A 14,927-nucleotide genomic window follows, 5' to 3' on the forward strand; every position below is an offset into this window, starting at 1 on the left:
GGGCATGAGTTGGAATGGGCACAACTGGCACACAACCTGAAGGTGTGCAAAGGCCCTCCTAGCCACAGTTGCCACCTGCTCTTCCTACAGGAGCCATGAGTCCAAGAGGACCCCCAAATTGTGCCACATGTTTTATGATGTTGTTTATTGATTATTATTGATTATGCTGTTGATAGGAGAAGGGTATTAGCTATCTGGGTATTTAAAGAATTTCAAGATTAAGATCCAAACTAATAAAAACTTCCTTAGATAACTCAAATGCTGAACAACATATATAAGTCTTTGGCAAGTGGTTTGAATAATCCAAATGTTTGCTAACCTTTGTTAATAACTAGAGAACCTGTGACCCATTGGGTCATCCTTTGAGAAAGGTAGTGCAGTCTTATGTGACCAGAATGAACATTAAATTTTCCTGAATGGTATTGCTATCTCTTTGCTTTGAAAATGACCAAGGTGGGTAAAAAAGCAGCGGAAGCAGAAGTGACTTCTGACTTCCTGCCAGCTTCCCCATTGATTTTGCATGTGGGAAGCCGGCAGGGAGCATCGGGAATCAGAATCACAATCACGTGACTGTGGGGACCATGAAACGGCCACAACTTTGCAAATAAAAGCAGTCTGAATATCCTGGAAATTTCAATTCCACAAGAATAATTGTGGAATTTTTTACGCATTCCTTAAGTTATTGGGTTTTAGATCCCTTGAAACCTCAATTTGTTTGGGCTAACGTGAGGGCACAAGGAGATAAACACAAGAATTTTAGTAGTATATAGATGTTTTATTAAATTCATAACTATTTGTTGGAGAAATCTAAAAATCATCCTAATGAAATAAAATTTCATCACCATGTAGCAACAGTTTGTGTTCAACTGCAGTCATCTTATTACTGAAAACTCCTTTGATTGTCAGATGAAACCAATAAAAAGATCCAAATACATTAAAGAGAAGTAGAATTAATAAATATTTATTTTAATAATGCTAGTTGAGGTATTAGAATACCATTATATCCCTTCTCTCTCTCTCTCTCTCTCTCTCTCTCTCTCTCTCTGTGTGTGTGTGTGTGTGTGTGTGTGTGTGTGTCGCTCTCTGTTTTTGTTCTGGTTATTGCTGTTGATATCCCCACTTCTGACTTATGAAGAGGATTTGTTTGTTTATATATTATTTTTATTCAACAACAAAGAATTCAACAAACAACTCCTTTCTTTAGAGGAGGAAGATCCTTGTCCACAGAGCTACATCCTGTTATTCATGTGAGAAACCCTACAGTCCCACCTAAAACATTCAGCTGTCTACAGGAAATATTGGGAAATAACCCCACTGAAGCATGAATTTTACTACATCTGGAAATAAGTTTGTATGCTTCTAGGTTTATTAGTTTAAACACTGAATTTATCGAGGCAATCTGTTTGAAAATTAGACAATGGCTGAACTTTGAACAAGTGAAGAGGGATTCTGGGAGAAACTACAGTGCCCGAACAATTATGAAAACACATCTAATCTTTACTACTTCTCTACTTATTACATCATTTTTTTTAATGATAGACAACATTCAGAGCAAATTAATTATGTCTCCACTAGAACTATTCCAGTGACTGCAATTTACTCACTTGGTCAAAGATGTAAACATACAAAGAAGCCAACAGAGACATACAATCTATCAGTGAGAATGAAAAAGCATATAAAGACTTTGTCCCGTGGAGAGTTGGTAGTAAGAGTAAGAACTGGAAAGGGTAGATGGGAGTCTTCATTTTCTTTTGCTTCAAAACATGGTTTGCCACAGTACCAGGGTGCAATCCTTTGAGCACAATGTTAGCTTGATTTCGGCAATTTGAATAAAGGACATCTATCTATCTATCTATCTATCTATCTATCTATCTATCTATCTATCTATCTATCTATCTATCTATCTATCTATCTATCTATCTATCTATCTACTTCTTATATGTAAGGAGTAGCCAAGCTCTTAAGAGGTGTATTTAGTCTGACCGTTCTTTGCTAATGCAGGATTCTGATTGCAATGAAATCAGAGCCACCCAAAGTTCAGAAGACTTTTTGCTGCCCAGATGTTTCTTCTTCTTCTTCTTCTTCTTCTTCTTCTTCTTCTTCTTCTTCTTCTTCTTCTTCTTCTTCTTCTTCTTCTTCTTCTTCTTCTTCTTCTTCTTCTTCTTCTTCTTCTTCTTCTTCTTCTTCTCATGATCCCACTAGTCAGAGTGAACTGTCTGGCATGTCATGCAGGTGATCCCATCCCTGCTCGGTATGAGTGGTACCAGGAAGGGGACTTCCTTCTCGGCGGGATGGTTTCTCTGATACATTACCATTTTAATGAAGTTTCATTTCAGGAGCATCCTTCTCAAGAGTTTTTTGGATTTCCAGAGTATGGATTTTCTATCTCTCCCCTCTGTGGCAGTTAGGAAAGTTTCAAGAAGTGGAGAGAAATAGGGAAAAGTGGATTGTTTTCTTGAATAACGAGAACTCTTTTTCTCTGAGGGTATTACTTAGTGTCCAGAATTCCATATCATTTTTAATGAATGAAAATTCTGTATGTCAAGTGTGCAAAATTAGACCAGGTAGCCCAGTTGATAGCAGTGGCAGGGTGCTAGAAAGGAATATCATGGGCTTTTATATAACATTAATGTCAGGGTATACCCTGGAGTAGGAATTTTTGTTTTTGGTTTGTGTGTGTGTTTGTGTGAATGGGAATGACAGAACACAGCTGAGCTGCCTATATCATCAGCTCTGCTAGCTCAGGATACCAAGTGCTCACACCTGTAGGGTGTGGCAGGTACATGACACAGCACAAGCCAAGGCATATAGCCCAATGCATCATGGGTGTTTGTTGTAGAGTGTTGGAGTGCTGGGCATTGGAGTACTGGTTGGTGAACAGTTGTAAGTTCTGTAGACTGTTTGTAAATATTGTACAGTAAAGGTCTGTGTATAGTTTTGCTACAATAGACTGTGGGCTGTTTAGGTTTGTTGCATCGCACACAGAACGCCACAACGTGGTGTATGCGCTACCCCGACAATTAAGCCCACAAGAAAAGTGCAGGTTATTATCTCCTTATAAGATCTTACTATAAATTGGTAGGAAAGAATGAAGAATGAAGAATGAACACACACACACACACACACACACACACACACATATTTGAAATAGGAGGATATTTTTGTTAGTGGGAACTGGCTATAGATTGACTCATTCTGCAACCATGCCAATCACAGAAAACATTTCAGTGTGGCAGAAGAGTTCTCAACTGAGATGGAATACCCCTGCCTGAAATGGGGGGGGGGGATTTTGATATATTTAAATCGGTCATTGCAATGACTATTGCTCAGATCACAAAATCTTCTCTAAAGTTAACTTCTGAAAAAGTGAAATCATTGTATTCACAGAGTGCTAACAAAATTCTACCAGCATGTCCTTTCCTTGGTCTTTGCTGTGAAGGAGATCAATGAGAATCTACAAATCTTGCCCAATTTCACGCTTGGGTTCCATATCCATGACAGCTACTATCGTGCAATGATGACCTATCGGACCACTCTGGACCTGCTCTTCAAATCACAGCAATTTCTCCCCAACTACAAATGTGACACCAGGAAAAGCCTCATAGCCATTATTGGGGGGCTCAGCTCTGAAATTTCATCCTATATGGCAGACATTGTAGGTTTATACAAGATTCCACAGGTAGGCATTTGGAGAATGGAGATAAGTCAGTTATCCTTTTCCTCCCTTTTGGAAAATAGTGATTGATGTTAATCACAGAAATGACCACTTAGCTGAATGACCTTACAAAATATTGCTTTCATGAATAGGAAAAAGAAGGGAACTATACTACTGGTAATAGGTTTATACAAAATGTGTTATTTCTTTTAGCTGACTTATGGTTCATTTGCCCCTCGGGATAGTTATAATGCTGAGATGTTCTCCTATTATTCCATTGTCCCAAATGAATCCTCTCAGTACATTGGGATTATCCAACTTCTTCAACATTTTGGGTGGATGTGGGTTGGGATCTTTACTACTGATAACAGGAATGGAGAACGTTTCCTGCAGACCGTGGAACTGCTTTTTTCCCAGCACCAGATCTGCTCAGCTGTGACAGAAAGAATTCCAAATTTCACCCATTGGGATAAGATGCATCAAATGTGGGAGAAAGCAATAAATGTTTATGGCATCTTGACTGACACAAAAATCAATGCATACATCATTTATGGAGAATCGTTGACCATTTCATGGGTGACAGCTATTATATTTCTGCATGATTATGGATATAAGAAAAATACTTCATTGGGAAAAGTGTGGATTATGACTGCCCAGATTGATTATTTATTAACTTCAGTACAAAGAACATGGGAACGTCAGGTGTACAATGGTGCCATTTCCTTTACCATTCATTCAAAAGCAGTTTTAGGGTTTCAGGAATATCTTCAGAGTGTACAGCCTCCTGGTATTCAAGAAGATGGATTTTTTAAGGATTTCTGGGCACAAGCATTTGATTGTATCTTTCTAGTTCATCCAGAGTCAGTACTGGACAATGGCACATGTACCCTAGAAGAAAGGCTGGAGAACCTACCTGGGCCTCTTTTTGAGATGCAGATGACTAGGCATAGCTACGCCATCTATAAAGCTGTCTATGTCATGGCTCAAACTTTGCATGCTCTCTCCTTACTCATATCCAACCACAGAAGTTCAGTGAGACACAAAAAATCAAAATATGAAGATGTACAACCTTGGCAGGTGATATGTCCACTACACATACTTATAATTTCGGGTAATAGCTTCATTCAAAATGAGAAAATGTTGTTCAGACTGTCAAGCGATTACTGTTTAATTGATACCTTTGATCATACATCAATATCTTTATGGATACCTTTATTTCAATCACCCTTATAGGTTGTGCATAATATTAAAGTTTTGGTTTAGAAACCCTTGTGGTTTTAAAGCTGTAATGGTTGTTTCTTTTTCATTAGGAAAAATCCAAATTTGCCCTGTTAGCTACCTTTCAGCTCTTGCCCAGAACAACACAAAATGAAAATATTTTTCTTAAAGTAGAGAATGAGGGGAAGACCACAAGAAAGAGGTTAGCTCCATATCTGAGGTTTAGTGATAAATCTAGGAGCAGATGAGAGATGGTCTAGCATTCCCAGCTGGCTTCCTGCTTCATTGGGCAATGTGAAGGAAATGGGAGTTATCTGGTATTTTGACAATGCCAATAGAAGAGAATATATATAGCTCAGGGTTGAACTGTGGAGTCCTTGGTATTCTTTGAGCTTGGTTATTTGCTTGTAGATGTTTCATTACCCAATTAAATAACAATGTCAGGCAGTGATTACCCTAGTTGGGTAATGAAACATCTGCAAGCAAACCATTAAGCTCAGAGTGTACCAAGGACTCCACATTTTGCCAACTATCCAGGGGAAAATATTTGTTTCTTCTATTAACAACTCTATTGAACACAACAAATGTGTCACCAGGAAGTTGTGGAGATAGAGCTTCTGCATTTCCATAGTTGAATGAAAGTATATTTACAATAAGAAAAAATGCATACATTAGCTTCTTATTCTCCATTCTTTTCCCCTCAATTTCCTTGGTTTTATTCCCAATAATGTAGCTCCACCAATTTCTTCAGAGTATGTCATTCAATAATTCTGAAGGAGACAAATTGTCCTTTCATGATCCAAAGGAAAGAGAAGGTGTATTCGACTTCATCAACCTTGTCATCTTTCCAAATTCCTCATTCCAGAGATTGAAAGTTGGAAGGGTGGATTCTGATGCTCCAAAAGGAAAGGAATTTGCCATAAATGATGACATGATTATTTGGCACAGATGGTTCAATGAGGTATGCCTACAAGGACATGGATTGACCATTTCAGATGGGTTCATTAGGAATGAAATTTAGTTTTCTCTTTAATGCAAACACATAAGACTTAGCAAAACCAAAAATGGAGTTCATCCCACTAAGAATGTTAAAAGCTAGATACAACCTAGTCTAATCCTGTGTTTAATACATACTATACTTCCCTCAAGTATTGAAGTGAAATTGGAAAACAAACAAGTTCCACACATTAATCTAAAGAAGTTCTTCACCTGGGCGCTGTGAAGCTTCATCAAAGCTGTGATTTAAAGGAAACGTGACTGATCATCTCTTGTAATAAAATATTTGAACTCAATCCATAAACGGGCTAAAATCCCCATTTGAATGCAGTTCTGAAACTGGATATTCAAATCAGTTCTAATAAAAATATCCAAATAGATTGCATATCTGAAGAGCATTGGATTTTATCTCCAAATTAAAATGCAGATATGACTCAGGGTTGAACTGTTTCACATGGCCTTTTATAGGACAATCTTTTTCTGTTAGGAGTAGTTCACATTTTATTGTCAGTGGAACACTTGATTTAAAAGTCACTTGATTTACTTGAATGATTTGACTTAGATATGCAGATTATTAAATCCTCAACAACCAACTCTTCAATACAATCTATAGGTCCTTCCCATTTCTCTGTGCAATGAATATTGTCATCCTGGTTATCAGAAGAGGAAGAATGAAGGGAAAAAGTTTTGCTGCTATGACTGTGTTCCATGCCCAGAAGGGAAGATATCTAATGAGACAGGTAAATTGCAGAAGCCTCTGATTTTCTTGTTATACATATACCATTGATATTTAATCCTGATTTACATTTAGAACTCACTTGTTGTAAAGATGTTTCTATATATATATTTATTTATCTTGGGTTCTTGTATAAAACATGTTGCTGAGGTTGTGTGTTCATGAAGTTTTATTTGTGAAATGAATGGAGATATAAAGGAATCCGATTGATTCATTATTCAATAACTATAGGGCCAAAAGAAAGGGTGTTACATATTAGCATAAGCAAATAAATTGAAAACTACTTTGGATGAAGCATGTTTTTACATTGGGAGCTTTTTTAAAATCAAAATTAAAATTTGTCAAGCCACAAGCCCGGCAAAATCCCTAATGAACTTGAAATGTAACAATGTTTCTATCAACAGATGTTACAGATAGCAGAAGAAAGAGTGGATCCAGTATGGATTTGGAGATATTTGAATTAGAAAGGAATGGTGGTGGAGAATCCCATAATATGAGCAGTTCTAAAATTTCATTAGTAAATGAGAACTTCAGAGAATCACGAAAAATAAGTATTACAGAGGAAGGTCAAATGTTCAGTTTAACAGTAATAAAAATCTTACAAAAGAAACTAAAAACCTACTTTGGATAAATTTCTACGATAAATTTCCATTTTCCTCAGCTTCATATTGTCCTCATTCAATTTCATTTTCCATTTCTGCATCATTTTTTCAGCTTAGAAAAATCCACAATTACTTCTATTTCCATAGAACTGCTTGGCTCTCCTCTTGCATGGATTTCATTTTATTATTATTTTAAAAAAGGGAATAGTAACATTGTTGGAGAAAATCTCTGGAATCCAATTACCAAAGCAAAATAGGTTTTGATTATTCAGCTCATGATCAAGACAGTATTCCTTCCTTCCTTCCTTCCTTCGTTCCTTCCTTCCTTCCTTCCTTCCTTCCTTCCTTCCTTCCTCCCTCCCTCCCTCCCTCCCTCCCTCCCTCCCTCCCTCCCTTCCTTCCTTCCTTCCTTCCTTCCTTCCTTCCTTCCTTCCTTCCTTTCTTTCTTTCTTTCTTTCTTTCTTTCTTTCTTTCTTTCTTTCTTTCTTTCTTTCTTTCTTTCTTTCTTTCTTTCTTTCTTTCTTTCTTTCTTATCTTTTCCAGAAGATAAAAATCTAGATATTAGATATTTGTAACTATAAAAATCAATAACAGGCAGAACTATGGATATTCTTTCATTACTTAACTTTCTTGTCTTTCCATCCTTCTCAGGAAACTGAGTGAGATAAACAAGTCAGGGATTGAACATATGGGCATAAAATAAAATAACTCTTCTGGTTTATTAGTGCCATGCAGAACAAGAAAACCATTGTTGTTATTTAGTTGGCATATGTGAGATTCCAGTCCAGGAGCAATCTAAGAGCTTACATTCTATTCTGAAGTAAGAGGGTTAAAATGTAATAATGTTATTATAATATCATAATAAAAATTACTAAAAAAGAAACAAAGCTAGTCAGAACCCAACCACAGGCCAAGGGGAGGGTTCTAATGTTTCCTAGACCCACCTAGGTTTTTTTTAAAAGCTAGGTATTAATAACTCTCCTAACACTTAACAGAGTTATGGGATCAATGGGATACTAAAAAGACAATAAGACAGAATATTCAGGAAGGTCAGCAAATTCCTGACATAGGACCTTGCATATATTTTAATTTATTCCAGGATGAAGAGGTGATTCATAGGTCAGAAAGACTACTCCCTGGTTCAAATATAAAATCATTTTACAACATATGGAATTACACAGAAAGTTAAAGAAAAAATTGAAGAGCATTACCTTCTTCAAAGAAAACAACACAGATTTCAGCAGTTGCAGCATCAGATTTATTCTTCCTATGGAGTTTTTGTGGAAAGTCGAATCATATCATTCTTTTCCACAATTTCCCCTTTCTCATCAGTAATAAGATATCCTGCATTTTTCTAATTTTTTTTTCAAAATATTTATTTTAAATAAAAATATAACTTTTTTATTGACCCAAACTGAACGACAAGAACGAATATAATAATGATATTATGAGAGTAGGAATCTATGGTTGAATGGTTTGTAATTCATATGATAATGAACTTAATTCTGGATATGTTCAAGGTAACTTTAAGCACAATCCATGTTTCATCAGAATGAAGATATGAAAAAAATAAACTTATTCTTTGTAAAGGTAAAGCTATAATGAATTATTAATATGCAGAGGATTAAATGAAATTAACATATTAAGACAAAGTATGCCTTACTTGTATAAAAAACAAACAGACTTTATGGAAAAAAACAAACACATGGGATTAGTCTCTAGGGTTGAATTATATTTAGATTTATGGACTCAAAATAATATTCCATTCCACATGGAACCAAAGTTGTTTGGTTGGGAAGACAATCACATAGATATTTATACAGATCTACAGTAAGATGGATATTAAAATCAATATTAATGATGGCCTGCAAATGGCCAGTTTATTTAGTCATAAATCCACATTGACATGTTTTGTTTTGTTTTTTGTTTTGTTTTGTTTTGAAATTTTCAATTTCAGATATGGTAGCTTGCTTCCAATGTCCAGAAAATCAATATGCAAACCAAGAAAAAAATGGATGTCTCCTGAAAAGCATAAACTTCCTGTCTTATGAAGAACCTTTAGGATATAGTTTAGCTTGTGTTGCTGCTGTTTTCTCCCTCATTACAACATGGGTGCTGGGAACTTTTATTAAGCATAAAGACAGTCCCATCACCAAAGCCAACAACCAGGACCTTACGTACACTCTCCTTGTCTCTCTTCTGCTCTGCTTCCTCTGCCCTTTGCTCTTTCTTGGACAACCTGGGGGAGTGACCTGTCTCCTCAGACAACCTGCATTTGGTCTCATCTTCTCAGTGTCCATTTCCTGTGTGTTGGCCAAAACCATCCTTGTTTCTCTTGCCTTCATGGCCACCAAGCCAGGATCTCGGATGAGGACATGGGTGGGGAAAAGACTGGCCATTTCTATTGTCCTTTTCTGCTCTCTCCTCCAAGCAAGTATCTGCATGGTGTGGTTGTCAACCTCTCCCCCATTCCCAGAGTTAGACATGCACTCAGTCACTGAAGAAATGATTCTGCAATGCAATGAAGGATCAGCCTTTATGTTTTATTGTGTCCTGAGCTATATGGCGCTCCTTGCCTTTGCCAGCTTCATTGTGGCTTTCCAGGCTCGTAAACTGCCTGACAGCTTCAATGAAGCCAAGTTCATCACCTTCAGCATGTTGGCCTTCTGCAGTGTGTGGATCTCCTTTGTTCCAACGTACTTGAGCACCAGGGGAAAAGCCATGGTGGCTGTGGAGATCTTCTCCATCTTGTGCTCTAGTGCCGGGCTCCTGGGACGTATCTTTTTCCCCAAGTGTTACATTATTGTATTGAGGCCTGACTTAAACAACAAGGAACAACTGATAAGAAGGAATGTTTAAGTAATCTCCTATTCTTTATCTCATTATATTGTTGAGCTGGAAGAATTATATAACGCAGATATTACAAGATAAATTAATGGACTCTTTGAATTGATTATTGAGAATAAAGTGTAAAAAGAAGTGTGTTTCACAGGGAAAGAAATGAGAAATTGCATGAATATTTTTATTATTGGATTATGGTGATAAGGTGGGGGAGAGACAGATTTCTGCATGTACAGTATATGTCTAAGTGAGTGTACTTGTTTGTATTTACCCCAGAGTGACAGGCATTGAGATGGATTTGCTTCTAGCAGTAATGTTCATTTTAACAACTATCATAGAGATTTCCCTAGGATATTATTAGGAATTATTCCAAGCTCTTTAAAGAATTTCAAGCTATATTATAGTCCACGAGCATTTTCATAGGTGCCTTAGATTCTTTGAGAAATATAGAAGAATTATTCCAATTGATTGAATAACCTGAAAAGTTTTAAACTTTTTATGCCAAATCCATAGTTTTTGGTAGAGAATTCTGTAATCATTAGTAAGAAATAAAATATGGACCTTGCACTTGTTTGGAGGTTCTAGCAGAGGAGTGCATCTACTATATAGCTTTGACCAAAGATCAGTGATCACCTTTTATCTGGGATGGTCATCCTTTTGCACCAAGCACACAGCTTTGGGAGGGACACACATGGAGTGGTGAGAGAGGAAGAGGACACTCACCAAATCAACTAAGTCAGACAAATCAACTCTGGCAATCCATGGGGTTATAGATATCACAGCAGATCACCCTCAGAAGTTCTTAGCAGCAGCTCTTGTTAAAGAAGGGTTAAGGTATCCTAATCTTGGAACGATGTCATGAGCAAGTCCTGTTATTCTTTTATCTGAATTGTACTTTTATTTATCTATTTTGTTTTGTTTTGTTTCATAGTACATGTATATTTTAATCAGCAGGTCAATATGGTAGTTTTATAGCTCTTATTGTAATTGAGCCTGCTTTTATGTGTTGTTTTAGGGTTGTACCTACTTTTCTGGCCATGGACCTTAATTTTTTTTTTCTGCTTCAAATAAAATATGATGAGCATGTAACAATACATTCTGGACAACAACATCTGATTGCCCCAAATGTCTTTTGATTATTAAATGAAAGGGGGCAAAGAGGACAACGGTTTCAAAGACTTGTCAATTTTTAGAGAAGATAGAATAAACAAATACAATGTAAGTTCTATAGCTGTTGGAGCAGAGTTATTCATTTATTTGATATATATGGCCTTCCATCTTATCATAGTGATTTTGAATAGCTAACACCACATATAAATTCTAAATACAGAATAGACAATAATATAATTGGGTTCCAACAAACCACCCAACCCCCATGCTTGTTTTTCTTTTCATTTTCCTTTGCTTATGAAAAGCTATTACTTAATGAAATAATATTGCACTATTGATGTTGTTGCTATTTATACCATCCTAAATTAATGATCTGGAGAATTTTATAACATCCCATTTTTTGCCATAACTGGTCTGGGATACCTTTTGAAGGAATCAAATTGACTGCATATTGAGTTAACCAAAGCAGGCCAGGAAGGTGGGTATTGGGAGGAGAGGTTTAGGTGGTTTTAAACCCTGTCCCCATATGGTTTTGCTATCACCCCCACGGATTATCTGTAAATGGGAATACAGGTAGAGTGGGGAAGAGCTGGAAGAAGGATGTCAAAGGGCTGATAGAAAGAAGGAGATGGAAAATGTCATATCTATTCTTCCAGCTGTTCACTCTCCCTAGGTTCCAGACACAGTGGTTCAGCGGCTTAATGACGCTGAAAGTTGGCGGCCAGAAATGGTCGACACTTCAGCGGTTCGAGCCCAGCCTTTGCGTAGCAGAGTGAGCTCCTGCTTCCTCCCCCAGTTCCTGTCAACCCAACAGTTCGAAAACTTACGTGAGTAGATAAATGGGTACTCTCACTCCAGTGGGAGGAAAAATGCTGACAGCGCCTTGCAAAAGGAGTCAGGAGCAGTTGCCGGTAGCGTGGAAGCCGCGCTCGCCCGAAAAAGGTGCGAAGCAACAGAAACCCTGCTGCCTGCGCTCACCAGCTGAGCTCTGCTCTAGGAAGGAGACACTGGCAAACCACTTCCGAAACACCCTTCCTTGAAAACTGCAAAGGACTTGTCCAAAAGCAGTCACTGCAGAGTCGGTAACGACTGAGTGCAGATTAAAAAAAAAAAAAAGTTTCCAGATAACAGAGGTTCAGAGTACCTGGGCTTTGGCTATTGTTGTTATATGCCAGATACCGTATGCCTCATCTCCCTCATCCAAATTTGGTACAAATTTGGGGAGGTGGGACAGAGGGGTCAAGCCCTGTTTATTCAATTATGATTCATTATCTAAGGATTTCTTCATTATTTAACATCTATCTGAGGCCACAGAGTGAAGTCATTCAAAGATGAAGAATATAATTTTACTAATGATACCCATATGTGTATCTCAGGCCCTAGCAAGACAAATGTTGCAGTGGAGGTCCTAAACCTGTGCTTGGAGATGGCTGGGTCTGGAAGGGGAGTAGCAGATTCAGGAGGAAATCTAGGAAGTCATAGTAGCTATGGACCCAAATGCCATCTGAATTCACAGACAGTCCTTCTTTGCTATCTAAGGATTCTCCTGAACTCATTCCTTCTACTGAATCACCAGGTGGAAGCCCATGACCAAGAAGGCATTCACACAAACACATTTAGGTTGCCAGTTACCTCCTTTTCTGTAAAAAAGAATGTCTGAATGTGCTTCCCTCCCACCACCCCACCCCTCACTTTATCTTAGTGTGAACTATGGAGAAGCCTGTCTGAGATGTTTCCTCAAACCAATTTATTGGAGTGGGCTAAAGTCCCACTTGTCAGATTGTTTTCTTGGTACCAGCTCATCCTCCTGTCCTTCATGGCCATTCCCTATTCATCTACATCTGCCTACTCTGAAATGTAACTGACCATCCAATAAGGCCAGTGAAAGAAGGTTTTTTGTGAATTTCCCACAAATGGATTTTTATCTACAGAGACCCCACCATCAGGCCATCTCAGTTGTGTCCCTCTTAAGTAGGACAGCGTGCCCTCACACATCTGGACCAGTTCTTTCCTGCTGAGCTTTTACAAAGCTGTAAATACTTAGATATTTGATGAAGCTTTTAGAGGATGTTGATTTTGACCTCCATCTGATGGGTGGCACCTTTATTATAGTATCCCCACCCCATTCCCCATTCTTAATTCATAATCTTTCCTTCTAAACCTCTCAGAGGCAATCTGGAATGGAGTGGCACCCAAATTGTGTTACATACATACATACATACACACGCAAATAATCCTATCAGTCTCTTTAAAAATCATATTGGTATTGGCACTACATATCTGTGTCAACATATATGCCAATCTAGGAGTAACATTCATTTTAACATTTCTTCTTCTGTAAAGGCCATTTTTAACCATCTAATAAAATATCAAATTTGTTCTGAGATACTTTTTTATATGTAAATATGTATCTCAAATACATTAGCTCTCTCTTTTGGAAACACCTAGGCAGATTGATTGAATTTTACATCATTCTCCTCCTTTTGGACAGGAAGCATTGGAAAATATTTAGGATAGCCCTGTTCTATGTAGGTATTGTGAAAACACAAAAACAGTGTACATGATCCCTTGGACAGGATGGGATCCTATTAGAATTTAACATGTTTTACACATTTGTTTTGCATTTGGTGTTTGATTGTAAAAAAAAAATAAAAAATTCTGAATTCTGTGTTTCAGTTGAAGGGTTAAGATTCTATTTATTTCAAATAGTTAATTTTTCTTTATTCATCAACTTGATGTCAGTCGTGGCACATGGTGACAGATGGAGTGGAAGAAAGGATGCTTGAAAGGAGGAAATAGGCTGGATTTTTTAGCAATGTCTGCTTTCCTAAAAGCATGCACCTTGTGCCAAATCTAACTGGTATTGACCAAATACAATCCATTTCCCTGTGCTGACTACAGGTCCCTTCTAGACAGATGTGGATCAAGTTCTGCAGATTAAACTGATGTGCCTTTTGTGTTACTCATATAACAATATAAATAGGCCTACAAATCCTAACTAGAACAATGTTCTCTTCCCATGAAATACCGGGAAGTAATACTAGTGATCCATTCATTTTACTACTGAAATACCCTTTGTGTAAGTGCTTCCAGGCTCGTTATTGTGAAAATTGCACTAACAGGGTAACATACAGTATTCTGGTTGAAAAGTAGAAAATGATCAAAGTTCTAAGAGACGAAGAGTGGCTTTGAGATGAATTGAAGATCAGATCTGAACTTTTCCAGTTATTAAGTCACAGACAGAAAAGAAATTAGAACATAATAATCCAACTCCTTAAAAAAATAAAACAGTTATGGTCAACATTGGGGAAAAAAATACTGAAGAAATAATTATATCCCCACTAGAATTATTCCTAAGATAATAATGTGTTGCCTTGGTCAAAGCTGTAAACAGTTGAAAAAGACATTAGAGACATGAAAAATATATAAAGAAATGTCTGTCCCATGGAGATGTGGGAGTAGAAGAAAAGAACAGACAAGTCCTGTCAATTCAGCTGCCCCAAACTAAGTTGTTTTGCTGTCACTCCACAGTACGATTCAAATCTTCTTGTGTATTAGCACCAGATCCAAGCAGAAACAGTACTAACTGTTAGCATGAAATATTGCTCTTAACAGGAGTTTTGAGGCAGGTGAAGATAGACTAAGTTGAGAAGCTGGTCTTGGTGGAGCTTCTCTTTTTAGAGAGCATTTCCTGCCCAGAATGTTCTTTCTTGTCATATTTCCACTCTTCAGAGTGAAGTCTCTGCCGTGTCTTCCAGGTGATCCAGTC

The 14,927-nt window shown here is 37.4% G+C and overlaps 2 protein-coding genes across 2 annotated transcripts; both read left to right on the top strand.

The window, feature by feature from the left end:
• Window positions 1-2,162: 2,162 nt before the first annotated feature.
• LOC148215406 (vomeronasal type-2 receptor 26-like) lies at window positions 2,163-5,027 on the top strand (the record flags this gene model as incomplete). The annotated part of the gene is made up of 4 exons (XM_088143679.1): window positions 2,163-2,371; window positions 3,388-3,679; window positions 3,869-4,766; window positions 4,966-5,027. Coding segments are annotated over 4 exons (1,461 nt in total), but the record flags the coding sequence as incomplete, so codon positions are not given.
• Window positions 5,028-9,166: 4,139 nt separating this feature from the next.
• Window positions 9,167-10,066, top strand: LOC148215407 (vomeronasal type-2 receptor 26-like). The gene has a single exon (XM_088143680.1). The coding sequence runs from the start codon at window positions 9,167-9,169 to the stop codon at window positions 10,064-10,066; it is 900 nt and encodes a 299-aa protein (XP_087999806.1).
• Window positions 10,067-14,927: the final 4,861 nt, after the last annotated feature.

Source organism: Python bivittatus, unplaced genomic scaffold (genome assembly GCF_059951505.1).
Source record: "Python bivittatus isolate LINGU-HERP-01145 unplaced genomic scaffold, Pbiv_v1 ctg000360_np1212, whole genome shotgun sequence".
NCBI lineage: Eukaryota > Metazoa > Chordata > Lepidosauria > Squamata > Pythonidae > Python > Python bivittatus.